Genomic DNA, 15,357 nt, shown 5'->3' on the forward strand with positions numbered 1-15,357 from the left:
GAAACAGGAGAAAGACCGAGATTCCTCCCTTTCCTGCTTCTCTGTTGAGATTCCATCTCCACTCAAAGCTGCTATTAGATAGTCCAGGCCATGGATTGATTCTGACTGAAAGAAATGGTCCTTTCTGGGACTCAAACTGACAGCGATAGTACTTAATTCAGAAATATTTAATATGCTTTCTCCCAATCCATAATAATAACAGCAACAGTAACTGCTGATTACTGATTTAATTTCTTCCAAAACTACTCAGCCAGCCATTCATCTTATTGTACTGTGCTGCCAGTCTTTGTGACAGGGAACATGGAATAATGGTTTTGAGTTAGAGGAAGGCCTGATTCCAGTTAAATATTAGGAAAAATCTTTCCTAAAATACAGGCAATTTGAGTGTACGTTTATCTAGAGAAGTAGATTTGATTCATTGCAAGTAGTTGTAGTCTTATTTATTAGACATGCTTTAATCTGGATTCCTGCTTCAATTCAATGGCCTAATGCTCCGTCCTGAACTTTTATTCTATTATCATCTTACCTTTTATCTATTATAGATTAAAAATTATTTAATTGGAGGGATATGCGTGCAAGTGGCAACAATTTGAACCTAACCATACTCATCTAAAAATCTCAGGACCAGAGTAATAAAATGAGGAGTTTCTTGTTTACATCACCTGATCCAAAATAGCATCAAGAGTCATATATTGCTAACTGTGATGGAATGTGCATCTGTAGCAGCAGAAGGGGAGTACTTGGCCAACCAGAGACTTCCCAGAAAGAGGCCCGATTAAGAGACCTGAGTGGGACGGGGAAGGTAGCTATATAATAGACTCTCCCGAGATATATTTAGTAGATTAGAAAGTTATTGCTTTACTTTGGCAACTTTCTACCCATTAGGTGCAAGCAATTAAAAGATTGAAGTCAATTGGATCTCACAATCTTATCTCTGGGTTTGGTCCTGACATTAATTTATTTAAATAATGTTAAAATATGTACTGCTTTTATAACCAGAGAATAAATATTCAATATAGTACAGTAAAAAAATAGATGCCTTGCTCAGAAGTAAGCTGCAAATTATCTATATTCATGTTAGCTTACTAATTATTTTTAGGTTACTGCAACCTAAAAATAATTCACATTTCACTAATATTGATCTGGAAAAGGAAAATCAGAAAACTCTGATGATGAATAGCAACAAGTAATATTTTTTTCTGCAGAACAAGTTTTGAGCAAGCAGAGTTTAAACAAGAATTACATGCTTGAGGAGCCATGGCACTACTGCATCATAATTCCTTTCTACAAGGGAATTAAAATAGACAATAAAATCCAACTTTAAATTACAGTATATTGAATTATTCCTAATTCAAGCTATTTCTTTATTTTCAAATAGGTGTTTCTGCCAATTTTATCAATATAAATATAATATAAAACATAGTACTTCAGGTATTGGACGAAACCCAGGGAAATCCAAGCTTAAATCAACCCACAGTTATAGCTGTTTGCTGAATTACTTTGAACTCAATTTCTCTCAGTCCGGTCTACTTAATAGCAATTATTATTGTGGAGGAGAGAATTGGAGAATTGTTGTAGAGAAGGGAGTTGGAGGAGGGAGTGCCTTGAGTTCCTGAAGGAAAGGTGGGATATACTTTAACGGACAAGTAAATATCTCATGACTCTCTTAAGAAACGATTAAAGAATCTATCCCAGGTTCTGCTTTTACTGTAGAATTATGGAATCCTGTAGAATTCTACTCTATACAATTCTATTAATACTGTAGAATTATTGTCCTAATTCTTTTAAGTCTGTAGAACAGAACAGAATAATAGAGTTGCAAGGTCTTCTAGTCCAGCCCCCTGCTCAGACTGGAAACCCTATACCAGTGGTGGCGAACCTATGGCATGCGTGTCAGAGATGGCATGCAGAGCCCATTCTGTGGGAACGCATGCTGTCGTCCAACCCAGCTCCATCGCGTTTCTCTGCCCCGTTTCTCACCGTCATTTGCAAGACTAAAAAACAATGTGAAAAACAGCATTCCTCCTTCATGGTCGTGCTGCCTCCATGGCCTGCCCCTTGTATAACACAGTGAAATTTAGTGTGTTTCACAGTGGGGGAGACGGGGGTCTCCTTCTCCTTCTGGAGCCCATTATGACACGGAGCTCCAATATGACTCTGCGTCAGCATGGGTTTGCTCTCACCTCCCGGTTGCTTTTTCTGCAGAGCTGCCTGTTTTGGGATGCCCTGCCTCCCCGCTGGCCAGCTGGCCTTCAGCTCTCAGCCGACCAGCTGAGTGTGGGGGCGCCGCTCCTGGACTCGTCAGCCTCCAGACATCAGATTCTCACCATCCAGCACCAGATCAGGGGTTCCTTCCCCTCCCCCAGAGGGAAAGAGAGAAAGAAACAGGGAGGCAGAGAGAGGGGAGACAGAAAGAGAAAGAAAGAGAGGGGGGGAGGGAAAGAGAAATGGGGTTGCAGTTTGGGCATTCGGTCTCTAAAAGGTTTGCCATCAGTGCCCTATACCATTTCAGACAAATGGTTGTCTAATTTCTTCTTAAAAACATCCAGTATTGGAGCTTTCACAACTTCTGGAGGCAAGTTGTTGCACTGATTAATTGTTCTATCAGGAAATTTTTCTTTAGTTCTAGATTGCTTCTCTCCTTGATTAGTTTCCATCTGTTGCTTCTTGTCCTGCCTTCAGGTGCTTTGGAGATTAGCTTGACTCTCTCCTCTTTGTGGCAACCTCTGAGATATTGGAACATTGCTATCATGTCACCCCTATTCTTTCTTTTCATTAAGCTAGACATACCCAATTCCAGCAACCATAAAACTGTAGAATTACAACTAGATAAATATCTAAATATTGAAGTCCGACAGAGGGGGGTTTGTTTGTTTTGTTTTATCCAACAATTATCTGGCACTTCGGTTTTTGAGGATTTCTACTGCTTTTGTTTATTTTATTCAAAAGAGATTAACCTAAACAAAAACATTGAAAAAAGGGGGAATATAAAAGGACAAATATATATATAATCCCACCTTGTTAAATAGTGATAAATTTATTGCAACAATAATAGCTTCTCCCTTGCAAAGCAGGTCCACTATTTATAAGCTTGTACATGTATTTACAACCCAATTGACGGGTCATATTTACATAAAATGAAAGAAAAAATAGTTAACAGGTTAAACAACAATGAAGTTAAAGTTCAAAGCATTTTTTTGTTGTAATTTACTCCTAGCAAGTCTAACAGTTTCTTATTTACCATAAATTACGCCAATCATTATCTCTAAGTCCAGGGTCAAATACCCCTGTTTATTTCTTAATAGTTAAACCTTTCCTTAGATTTTTAATTGGGAACTTTCCCAACAACTGATATTATTTCCAAAGTTCATAAAGTCTTATGAATCTTCTAAGAAAAGTCTATAAAGAATATATCACAAGTTCTGCTTTTACTGTAGAATTATCATGTTTATCCATATCCTATACTAACAATAGATAGATTTGATTGTTTAAAGAATATTTATATGACTGAAGAGTTTACATAAGAGTTTACAGTCTTTGCTTCTTATTCTCAGAAAACTGCAGCAGATGGCAAGAGGCAAGAAATTATTGTCCTGGATTCCAAGCGGAGCAATGCTATTAATATAGGGCTGACGGTATTACCACATCCAAGGACAATCAAGGTTGCCATTTTGAACTTCGATGAATATGCCTTAAATAAGGAAGGAATAGAGGTACTGAGAAAACAATGCAGAACACTATGTTAAATAGTATATTATTTCTATATACTAGTGGTTGAAAATATATTGATGGACTAATCTGATTACTATTACGTAATATTTTCTCCTTCTGCAGATGTATAATCTTTTTTAAATCAATCAGCAACATTGGGCATAATTTTAATGTTTTAACAAAACGTATCCATCCATACTCATATTTGTTTCCATGTCACAATAAAATACCCAGTTTTCCTCTATTTTCCAATTAACAAATAGAAAGCCGGGGGGAGGGGGAAAGAAAGCCATCATGGGAATAGATGTAAAAGCATAGAACTCCATAAAGGCTTCACTCAGTTCTACTGGTAGCCTAAACGCCATTATGAAATTGGGCAATTCAATGTACTAAATGCTAAAATTTAATCAATTGAGATGTGAGGCCCATGCAGATTTTCTCAAAGCAGTACAAATTCTCATGAGAGCAGTGTGATCTCATGAGATTTCAGTGTTCTTGCTTTAGAGATTGGACTATACACAAGTCAGTTCTCTCCCTGTCTGCCCAAGCATATTGTGACAGTTTTTAACCTGTACAGTATATGTGATGCCTTAGTGCTGCTGCTTTTTGAATCTCTGAGTCAGTACATAAGACTTCAGTTAGCAGTAGATATGCAAGTACATGATTCTTCAGCAACATATGTCTTTTAAATTATGTTGCACAGAATTGAAAAGGTAAAAACCATTTTTAAAAATGGTTAATTGTGATATTTTAAAGAATTATTAAAATAATTGAAATGTAAATATTTTGCATAATTTTGGTGCGGATAATACTGAATCATTCTCATATTTATAACAAGAAAAATTAGAAGTTCTATCAAGAAAATTTAAAAACTAAACTGTTTTTCAGCTTTGATATAGTCAATGTAGAAGAGCAGTCTATATAGTTTGTCTTTGATGGGGTGGTGTTTGTTTTGTTTTGTTTTGTTTTGTTTGTTTTGTTTTGGTCTTTCTAGAAAATTCTTACAATGATTCCCACAGAAGAGGAAAAACAGAAAATTCAAGAAGCTCAGTTAGCCAATCCTGATATCCCTCTGGGTACTGCTGAACAGTTCCTACTGACTCTGTCTTCCATTACTGAACTCACTCCTAGACTTCAGCTCTGGGCATTTAAAATGGATTATGAGCTTGTAGAAAAGGTAATTTTTTATTGCTAAATAAATATCATTGTTTTTCTATTTCAATTTAACCTCTTTTATCTCGGGAATTTCTCTCTGCTAAACTGTTCATTAATACCATTTTGAATATTCAGTAGAACAAGACAACACTCAGTCTTTTTCTTAAAAAATAATTATCATATTTCCTTTTTCCCATAGCTGAAGCACAGCGTACTTGAGCTGGGATGAGAATAATATTAGGAAATAACCTTTTATCCAAGTGCCTTATCAAGTATCTTTACTATTGCATCCCATTGGTTTTCACTTAATCATATCCTCATAATTATCATTCCATCCAGGTGGCTTACAGATTAGCAGGTCTTGAAGTACTGAGTCAAATGCTTTGTTGAAGTCTATTACAGTTAGAACGTTCCAAAATCTATTAACAAAGTTACCCAGTCAAAACATTGGATGACATTAGTCTGACAAGATTTAATCAATCAGTTTATTACAACCCTAAAGCCAGATATAATAAAATACCTAATAAAACGGAGTAAAAATAGTATTATAAGAAGTTCCAAACTTAATTAATGGTGCAATATAGTAGCACCAAACTTGGAGACCTGGGACAGTATTTTTGAGTTCATGTATAAACAAAGTAACATTAAGTACAAATCATACTCCTTACCTGAACATTTCTTCAAAATCAGATAAATGAAAGTCTGCCTATAATCCTTATATACTGTAGGCTTAGTATTAGTAACACATGACTTAGAGTTTCTATTGAGCTGTTACCATGGAGACATAATTTAAGTTACATAACAGTACCCTTAAAACTTCCAAAAAGGGCTCTGAGGAGAGTGCATCAGCCTGCCTAAAGTGAAGGCCTTACAAAATTTCAGATTCATAATAAATAGGGGAGTGAGCAAAATCTTTTGGAAGAATATAATAAGTATTGGGGGTGACATCTTGTTTAAATTTTTTGGAGATTAAATTTGTTGTTTGAGGGCAGTTGTAGCATTATCAAAGCTAATGAACATGGGCTTTCCATGAAGTAGCTCAGTAAATCAATTTTTATCTAGAGATATTTTTAAACTGTGATGATTTAAATGGGCTCTATAGGAAATCTATAGGAAACATGATTAGGTTTAGAAAAAAGATAACAAAAAGAAACCTTTGTCTAACATCCAATAAACCTGTCCCTACACATAAAATAGCATTTTGGATACTTTTTGGAATCTCAATATTGGTTTGAATAAACTTATTTTGAATAGTTTCAAGAAAGTTAAACTTTGCAAAGGATAAATTTGAGAGCTATAAAGAATGGGAGTACCTTAGTTTGGAAATCTTTATCTTGGCTTACCTACTTAACCTCAAGTAAAATAAAAATAAATTTAAAATTCAGATGCAAAATCAGAATATCGAGACTCCTATGGGAAAATTTATGGCAAAGCAATTCCTTCTTACAGTATAAACTATTATCTTAACTAGCAGCTATAAAACCTGAAATCACTGAAAAAATATTTTGAGCTCTTTATTTAAAAATATAAATTTGAATGCACCATTTCCATTAAGGCTTATGCAGAAGCTCCAAGTAGGCAACAAACATGTAACAAAAGGCAAGTTGTTAAAGTAAATAGACTGATGAAATTGCGCTTTAGACAAAATAGATTGCTCTCTGTATCTCTCTTAATATTGGACTGGGATTACAAAACAGTAATTATAGTCTCCCTAGAACAACATACTCAATACAGAGAGTCCGGCAATATTTATTCTTGACAATCCAGTGACCGCTTTTTTCCCAAGATATGCTTAAATTATTTTTATCATATGCTGTAGAAACTATTATACTGTATGCACAATTATTAGGCAAGTGAGTATTTTGACATATTACCTTGATACATATTTTCCATCTACAAACTATATAAATTTGAATGCTTAGTGGATATAAGTATATCAGGCAAGTGTATTGTGTAATGAGGGCCTAATAACACAAATTGTGTAATTTGTGGCCTAAAGAAATCAACACCCTATCAAGTCGTGCATAATTATTAGGCAGCTTCTTTTCCTCAGACAAAATGGCCAAAAAAGAGATTTAACTGACTTTGAAAAGTCAAAAATTGTAAAAAATCTTTCAGAGGGATGTAGTACTCCTGAAATTGCTAAGATATTGGGCTTTGGTCACAAAATCATCAAACATTTTGCTGCAAATAATCAACAGGGTCACAAGAAACACATTGAGAAAAAAAGATGCATGTTAATTGCCAAAGATTTGAGAAGAATCAAACGTAAAGCTACTAGGAACCCATTATCCTCCAGTACTGTCATAGTCCAGAACTGCAACTTACCTGGAGTGCCCAGAAGTACAAGGTGTTGAGCTCAAAGACATGGCCAAGGTGAGGAAGGCTGAAACCCGACTACCACTGAACAAGACACATAAGTTGAAATGGCAAGATTTGGCCAACAAATACCTGAAGACAGATTTTTCAAATATTTTGTGGACTGATGAAATGAGAGTGACTCTTGACAAACCAGAAGATTGGTTGCTGGATCAGTAATGGGCACAGTCCTCTACTTCGACTCAGATGCCAGCAAGGTGGAGGTGGGGTACTGGTATGGGCTGGTATTATTAAACATGAGCTAGTTGGACCTTTTTGGGTTGAAGATGGACTCAAAATCAACTCCCAAACCTATTTCCAGTTTTTAGAAGACACTTTCTTCAAGCAGTGATACAGAAAAAAGTCTGCATCTTTCAAGAAGAGCATGATTTTTATGCAGGACAATGCTCCATCGAATGCATCGAAGTACTCCACTGCATGCTAGCCAGTAAAGGCCTTAAAGATGAAAGAATAATGACATGGCCCCCTTCCTCACCTGACCTTCCTCACCTGACCTATTGAGAAATTGTGGACCCTTCTTAAACAGGAGATTTATGATGAAGGAAAACAGTACACATCTCTGAACAGTGTCACACAAAGAGTTGATTGTCAATAGATCAAGAAATTGACAGACTCCATGAATGGAAGACTTATAATATTGTTATTGAAAAGAAGGGTGGCTATATAGGTCACTGATTTTTTTGCTTCGAATGTCAGAAATGTTTACTTGTACATTTTGAGTTGTTTGTTTATTATTGTCACTTTAACAGATGCAAATAAATGAGTGTGATGGGCAAATTTTCATTTTCCATTTAGTTGCATAATAATTCTGCACACTAATAGTTGCCCAGTAATTCTGCACGCATAGATATTCTCCTAAAAATGCCAATACCTGACTTTTACTTGCTTAAATATTTAGGTTTGAGATTTATTAACATTTTGGATTGACCAAGAGCACTGTAATTGTTCAATAATAAAATTAATCCTCTAAAATACAACTTGCCTAATAATTGTGCACACAATGAAGGTGAACAAGTATATAAATATTGAGGGCAGAATGTGTGTGGGGGAGGGGGATTGTTTGTTTAGTTGTTTTACCCAACATTTATCTGTACTGTTTTTATTTATTTTATTTTATTGAAAAGAGACTAAACTAAACTAAAACAGAAAAAATGAATAGAAAAGGACAAAAACACATATTATCCCCACCTAGTTAAATACTAAGGGACACGGTGGCTCAGGGGCTAGGACATTGAGCTTGTCGATCAAAAGGTCGGCAGCTCAGCGGTTCGAATCCCTAGTACTGCCGTGTAACGGGGTGAGCTCCCGTTACTTGTCCCAGCTTCTGCCAAACTAGCAGTTTCGAAAGCACGTAAAAATGCAAGTAGAAAAAATAGGGACCACCTTTGGTGGGAAGGTAATAGCGTTCCGTGCGCCTTTGGTGTTGAGTCAAGCTGGCCACATGACCACGGAGACGTCTTCGGACAGCGCTGGCTCTTCGGCTTTGAAACGGAGATGAGCACCGCCCCCTAGAGTCGGCAACGACTAGCACATATGTGCGAGGGAAACCTTTACCTTTAGTTAAATACTAACAAATTTATTACAATAATAGCTTCCCCCTTGCAAAACAGGTCCAAAAATTGAAAGCTTGTACATCTGTTTACACCCAACTGACATGTCATACATTACATATATGGGAAAAAATAGTTAACATGTTAAGCCAAAGTAAAGTTAAAGTTCAAAGCAATTGTTATCACTTTGTTATTGTAATTTACTTGTAGAAAATCTACAGGGTTTCTTATTTATCACATATCGCCCCAGTCGTTATCTCTGAGTCAGGAGGCAAATACCCTTGTTTAGTTCTTAATAGGGAAACCTTTCCTTCAGTTTTTAATTGGGAATTTTCCCAACAATTGCATCTCATTTCCAAAGTTCCTAAGTCTGTTATAAATATCTCTGCAACATCCATTGCTGAATAATTCTCTTTGACAACACAGCATTTCTCTTGCCTAGAAAGGCCACTCCATCTGTTATCTCAGAATTGTTTGTTATCTTTTCAGTCTTTTCTAGCAGTTCTACATCTTTCAAATCAAACACTTTCTTCTTCTCATCTTACAGCAACAGATCAGATTCCAATTCCTCAAATTGCAAATCCTCAAATTGCAAATTGTTATTTCCTGCTTTTGGATACCATCTTGAATTTGCAGAACAGTTATTGATCCATCAAATTTTATGTATATGTCTTCAAATAAAGCCTGTAAGTTGGAGAACATTCTTTTTTCAATTGCCTCCCAAAATATTTTCTCTCCTTTTAGAGGCATGAGAAACACTTTTATTTTCAAGTACAAGAGAAGCAAATACGATGTAATAGCTTCCACAGGGAAAAGTGTTTTTCCTCCCCACAGTTAAAGAATGGGGAATTTTCCGATTAAAAAATTAAGAGATAAATATCAAGGCCCTTCTTTTAAAAGGAAAAAGTTAGAAAGAGCAAAATTTATAGTATGAGAAACCCTGTGTAAGATAAATCCCACTGCTACTTCCTTAAAGCTAAACAATAGTTTAAAATTCTATAATAAACTATGAAAGAGCAGGAGGGGAATGAAAAAGTCCAGCAAGGAGTAATAAAATAGGTCAGAAATCAAGTAGTCATAAATCAAAAGATTGCAAAGCTTCCAAAAAGTGCAATTAAAACCCAGTCGTGCTTAAGAAAAAGCTGAAGGGAAAACCAGCAAGAGACCAAAACTTCCAATCATTCCTTGCCAAGAATTGCAGGCATCCAGGACCCCTTCTTTTCAATTTGTTTATAATCGTTGAAAGATCATCTTGGGTCCTTCCTAGTCTCCCCTTCAAAAAGCCACCAAATAACCACTTTTGTTTGCAAAATCAACTGTTCATCAGAGAGAGAACACCATCAAGGGGGAGGGGAGTTTTCTAGGATTTCTAAAATACAATAAAACCTCTGAAAGTTGACCACCCAAGGGATTGAAAGAAAGTGGTCAATACACGGAGGTAGTCAACATATGCAAGTACTCTGCTGATAGGTACATGTGTCTCATTTTATTGTTCAGCTTTTATTAGAGAATGTCTTACAGAAACACACATAGTGAAAACACAGGAAAATAATTCATACAATTCTGTATAATATAAAATCCATACATTTACATATGTATTGTTTTCTCAAGGTTTAATAATTTTTTCTGAAAAAAAGTCAATTTTATTCTGTTTCTTATTCTTATTATGAAGGTAGGCAGAGAAAGCACTTTCAATACTGACATACCTGGGCATTTTTCCACGGCAAATTATTTTAACTGCATTATCAAATGACTGAGTAATTCTCTTCTTTCAGAATATCTGCAATGTCTGTGTTCTCCTCACTTAATTCTTCTGCTTCATCAGTTGCTTTCAGCACTTTTCCACTGGGTTGTACCTTGATCAGTAGTGATAGGAAAATTGCTTCTGGGTCCAGGTTAGGATTAGAGTTAGAGTTAGGATTTTGTTTTTGCAGACAGACTATAGGTTTGCATTTTATCAGTGACCCACTGCAGAAGCTGGGCTTGATAGTGCATTTTGAATGTTTTGATTATGCCTTGGTCAAGAGGTTGAATTTTTGATAATAATGTTTGGGGGCAAGAATTTCAGTTTCATATTTGTAAGATGGGGATGGTTAGGACAATTGTCCACTACTAGGAAATGGATTGTTTCTTCTTCTTCATTTCGCCTTGTTCATTTGTTAAGGTGAAAGCATATACAGTAGTTACCCTTTTGCTGCCATAGGAGAAAGTCTCCAATCTTTCTGAAGAATTTTTTCAAGATCTTAAGGTCTTTGGACAGGAGGCTATCGACCACCTCAATGTGTTTTTCTTGTACTGCTATAGCCAAATCATCAGTGTATCCAACTTTGTGTGCCTTCAATGTCACAGGGATATCTGATATGTATAAGTTGAATAGTGTAGGTGCCATTATAGAATTTTGTGGGAGGCAATTGTTTAATCTTTTTACCTTATTTATGTTATCCCCCATTATTATCGCTTGGACATGTTATTAATTAGTCAACAGAAATTTTTGCAGGGGATAATATGGCACAATTTGAATAACAATTCGTCCTTCCAAACTGTTGTATGCCATAGTTAGGTCTGCGAACATGGCTTTAGTTTTAGGCCTATTGGAATCCTGCTTCAATATAGACTGTTAGGCTTAGCAACTATTCTACATAGTTCCAGTTTTTCCAGAAGCCGGCTTGTTCCACAGGGAAATATTCATCTATTATGGGAACTATTCTGTTTATACTTAATCCAAAAGGATGATTTAACAGCTTTCGAGTCTGCCTTGTGGTTTGCCAGGTTTTAGAATTGATATTTTTGGGGGGTTTTTTAATTCTGGTAGGTGGCAGCCATTGGAAACTACATCAGAAAGGAATTTACCAATCCAATCCCACGTGTGCCTCCCAGAGTTTATCAGGAATTCTGAATGAATGCCATCAAAAGCTGGTAGTTTACCACATTTCGGACTACCAATGGCAGTGTCAATTTCCTTTATAGAGAAGGGACAAGAGTACTTGGAATGCATTCAGCCCAACTGCCAAAAAGCTAAAAGTACTCTTGAGGAGAGTAGATTGCCTTTTTATCCTTGGGAGTTTTGGAGAGAGATACGACTTGAGAGGCTGTTTGGTCAGGAGTCGCATTGGTTGTCATGTGGAATATCTGGCACCACTTAGTTTCCTTAATAGGCTCCAAGCTTTTCTTCTGGATTTACTGAAATTTATTGCTTCTATGTATTGTTCCCACTTCTTACATCAAGCAGCATCCAAGTTGCATTACAGATGACCATTTAGAGTAATTAGCTTCTAGCCATTCTTCTTGACAGTCTCACTAGTATATGCAGCACCCATTTCTGCCCAATCTGTGTGTGAGACAGCAGCACGGTATTATCTGTATACAAAACAGAAAAGTGTCTATTTTCCAATTTTGACGGATGACGAGATGGATTATTCATTTTGTCTCTAAGAAGGGGTGTGTGTGTGTGTGTGTGTGTGTGTGTGTGTGTGTGTGTGTGTGTGTATAGAGATAAAGATATACAGATATATAGATATGGATATATAAAAGAAAGGCAGCTGCATACATCCTTGTTTCACTCCTCTCTTAACAGGAATTTCTTTGGTTCAGTGTTTGTGGACATTACATTGCACCTTCATCTAATTTTCATATAACTTGTATATAAGAACAAGTAATCTTTTATCACTACCAGCTAATGGTTAATGATTCAGAGAAATGCAGCCTTTGCAGCAAAGAAAAGCAATTTAGGAAAAGATAAGCAATGTCCCAAAGGTGCTTTTTCAAGAGACAGACCCATGTTGGTTTCTAGTAAGCAATGCTTTTCCTATTTTTGCAGATCTACAGACATAATTAAACAATGGATCTTCAAACACTTGGAAAAAGTACTGCTATTACTAGAAGCCAACATGTCAAAACAGATCATAGCAGACAAATCTTATTGCATTCTTTGACAAACTGTCTAAATTGGTGAATCGGAAAATACTGTGGACATTGTTTACTTAGACTTCAGTAAGACATTTGACAAAGTAGACCACAGCTTATTTCTTGGTAAGACAAAACTGAGATACACAGCATCACCAAGAGATGGAGTCGTAACTAGTTGACCAACAGCACAAAGCACGCATCTAAAATAAAAGACAGCACACAGTAGGGTATTTAATTATAATTAAATAATTATTTAGATGAGGGGCAGAAGGGGAATTCATCAGATTTGCAGACAACACCAAGCTGGACTACACAGATAGTCCTTAAAATAATTAATTTAGTAACTGTTCAAAATTATAGGTGTACTGAGAGAAGTGATTTACGGCTGTTTTTCACATAATCATTGGGCATCCAGATGGTCACATGATCAAAATTCAAATGATTGGCAACTGTATGACACTTAACATTGTCCTTGGGTCATGTGATTACCTTTTATGACAAAGTCAATGGGGAAGCCAGATTCACTTAGCAGCTCTGTTATTAATTTAACAACTGCAGTGATTCATTTAAAAATTGGAAATGAAAAGGTCATAAAATAGGCAAAACTTAATTTACAAATGTCTCGCTTAGCAACAGAAATTTTGGGCTCAATTATAGTCATAAGTTGAGGACTATTTGTAGCCAACACTTTAGAAGATAAACTCAAAATATAGAAACAAGACTTGAATACTATTCAACAAAATGCAACTGAATCATAAGAAAAGTAAGGTCTTACACGTACGCAAGAAAAACCAAAGTAGATATCTTACTGGACAGCCACTTAAGTATGAGCCAGCAGTGTGTTTCAGCTGTCAAAAAAAGACAGTATAGTAGAGGGATAAATATGAAGATGAAACAAAGTAATAGTACCATTTTATACTACACTTATAAGACCATACTTGAAATGCAGCATCCACTTCTGCTCACCATGATACAAAAAAGATGCTGACACTCTAGAAAAAGTTCAGAAAGCAGCAACAAAGATGATTATGGAATTGGAGACTAAGCCATACAATGAATGGTTGTGGGAACTGGATACATCTAGTTTAACAAAGAAGGACTGGGGTGTCATGATAGAAGTCTTCCAAAATTTGAGGAGTTGTCACTGGGGGGGCGGGGAGTATTAACCTATTCTCCAAAGCACCTGGAGACAGGAGAAGAAGTAATTTATCAAATAGAGATCCAACCCAGAATTAAGGAGAAATGTCTTTACAGTGAAAACAATCAATCATTGGAACAGATTGCCTGATGAAATTGTGAACGCTCCATTACTGGAGGATTTCAGGAAGAGATTGGATAGTCATTTATCCAGAACTGTATAGGGTCTCCTGATTGAGCCAGTCATTCACTATAAGACCTCCAAGGTCACTTCCAACTCCATTGTTCTAAGTTGTTTTCTGTCTTCTCATCTTTATTATTATTATTATTATTATTATTATTATTATTATTATTATTATTATTATTATTATTATTATTATTATTTATTCGATTTTTATACCGCCCTTCTCCCGAAGGACTCAGGGCGGTGTACAGCCAAGAGTAAAAAACAGACAATACAATATACAATTTAAAATACAAGTTAAAAAACTTATTTTATAATTGGCCTAAAAAACTTTAAAATATATAAAACTAAAATCCCATTAAAATTAATAATAGAAAATTTAAAATCGATAAAATTTAAGCCAGCCCCGCGCGAATGAAAAGATGTGTCTTCAGTTCGCGGCGGAAGGTCAGGTATTTGGTGTAAACCCGGGGGAAGCTTGTTCCAGAGTGTGGGAGCCCCCACAGAGAAGGACCTTCCCCTGGGGGCCGCCAGCCGACATTGCTTGGCGGACGGCACCCTGAGAAGTCCCTCTCTGTGAGAGCGTACGGGTCGGTGGGAGGCATGCGGTAACAGCAGGCGGTCCCGTAAGTACCCAGGCCCTAAGCCATGGAGCGCTTTGAAGGTCGTGACCAAAACCTTAAAGTGCACTCGAAAGGCCACAGGTAGCCAGTGCAGTCTGCGCAGGAGCGGTGTTACGTGGGAGCTACGCGTAGCTCCCTCTATCACCCGCGCAGCTGCATTCTGGACTAACTGAAGCCTCCGAGTGCACCTCAAGGGGAGCCCCATGTAGAGAGCATTACAATAATCCAAGCGAGAGGTAACGAGCGCATGAGTGACTGTGCACAAGGCATCCCGATCAAGGAAGGGGCGCAACTGCCGAACCAGGCGAACCTGGTGGAAGGCCCTCCTGGAGACGGCCGTCAAATGATCTTCAAACGACAGCCGTTCATCCAGGAGGACACCTAAGTTGCGCACCCTATCCTTTGGGGCCAATAACTTGCCTCCAACAGTCAGCTACGGCTGCAGCTGACTGAATCGGGGTGCCGGCATCCACAGCCACTCCGTCTTGGAGGGATTAAGCTTGAGCCTGTTTCTCCCCATCCAGACCCGTATGGCTTCCAAACACCGGGACAGCACTTCAACAGCTTCATTGGGGTGGCCCGGGGTGGAAAAGTACAGCTGGGTGTCATCAGCGTACAGCTGGTATCTCACCCCGAAGCCACTGATGATCTCACCCAACGGCTTCATATAGATGTTGAACAGAAGGGGCGAGAGGATCGACCCCTGCGGCAC

At 37.1% G+C, this 15,357-nt stretch overlaps 1 protein-coding gene across 1 annotated transcript in view; it reads left to right on the plus strand.

Moving 5' to 3' along the window:
- FHOD3 (formin homology 2 domain containing 3) overlaps nt 1–15,357 on the plus strand; it is a 219,512-nt gene that overhangs the window by 151,877 nt on the left and 52,278 nt on the right. The window contains exons 17-18 of the mRNA XM_058181693.1: nt 3,555–3,713; nt 4,706–4,888. Coding sequence (XP_058037676.1) covers nt 3,555–3,713; nt 4,706–4,888 — 342 coding nt within the window. The remainder of the gene's footprint in view (nt 1–3,554; nt 3,714–4,705; nt 4,889–15,357) is intronic.

Source organism: Ahaetulla prasina, chromosome 4, assembly GCF_028640845.1.
Source record: "Ahaetulla prasina isolate Xishuangbanna chromosome 4, ASM2864084v1, whole genome shotgun sequence".
Lineage (NCBI taxonomy): Eukaryota > Metazoa > Chordata > Lepidosauria > Squamata > Colubridae > Ahaetulla > Ahaetulla prasina.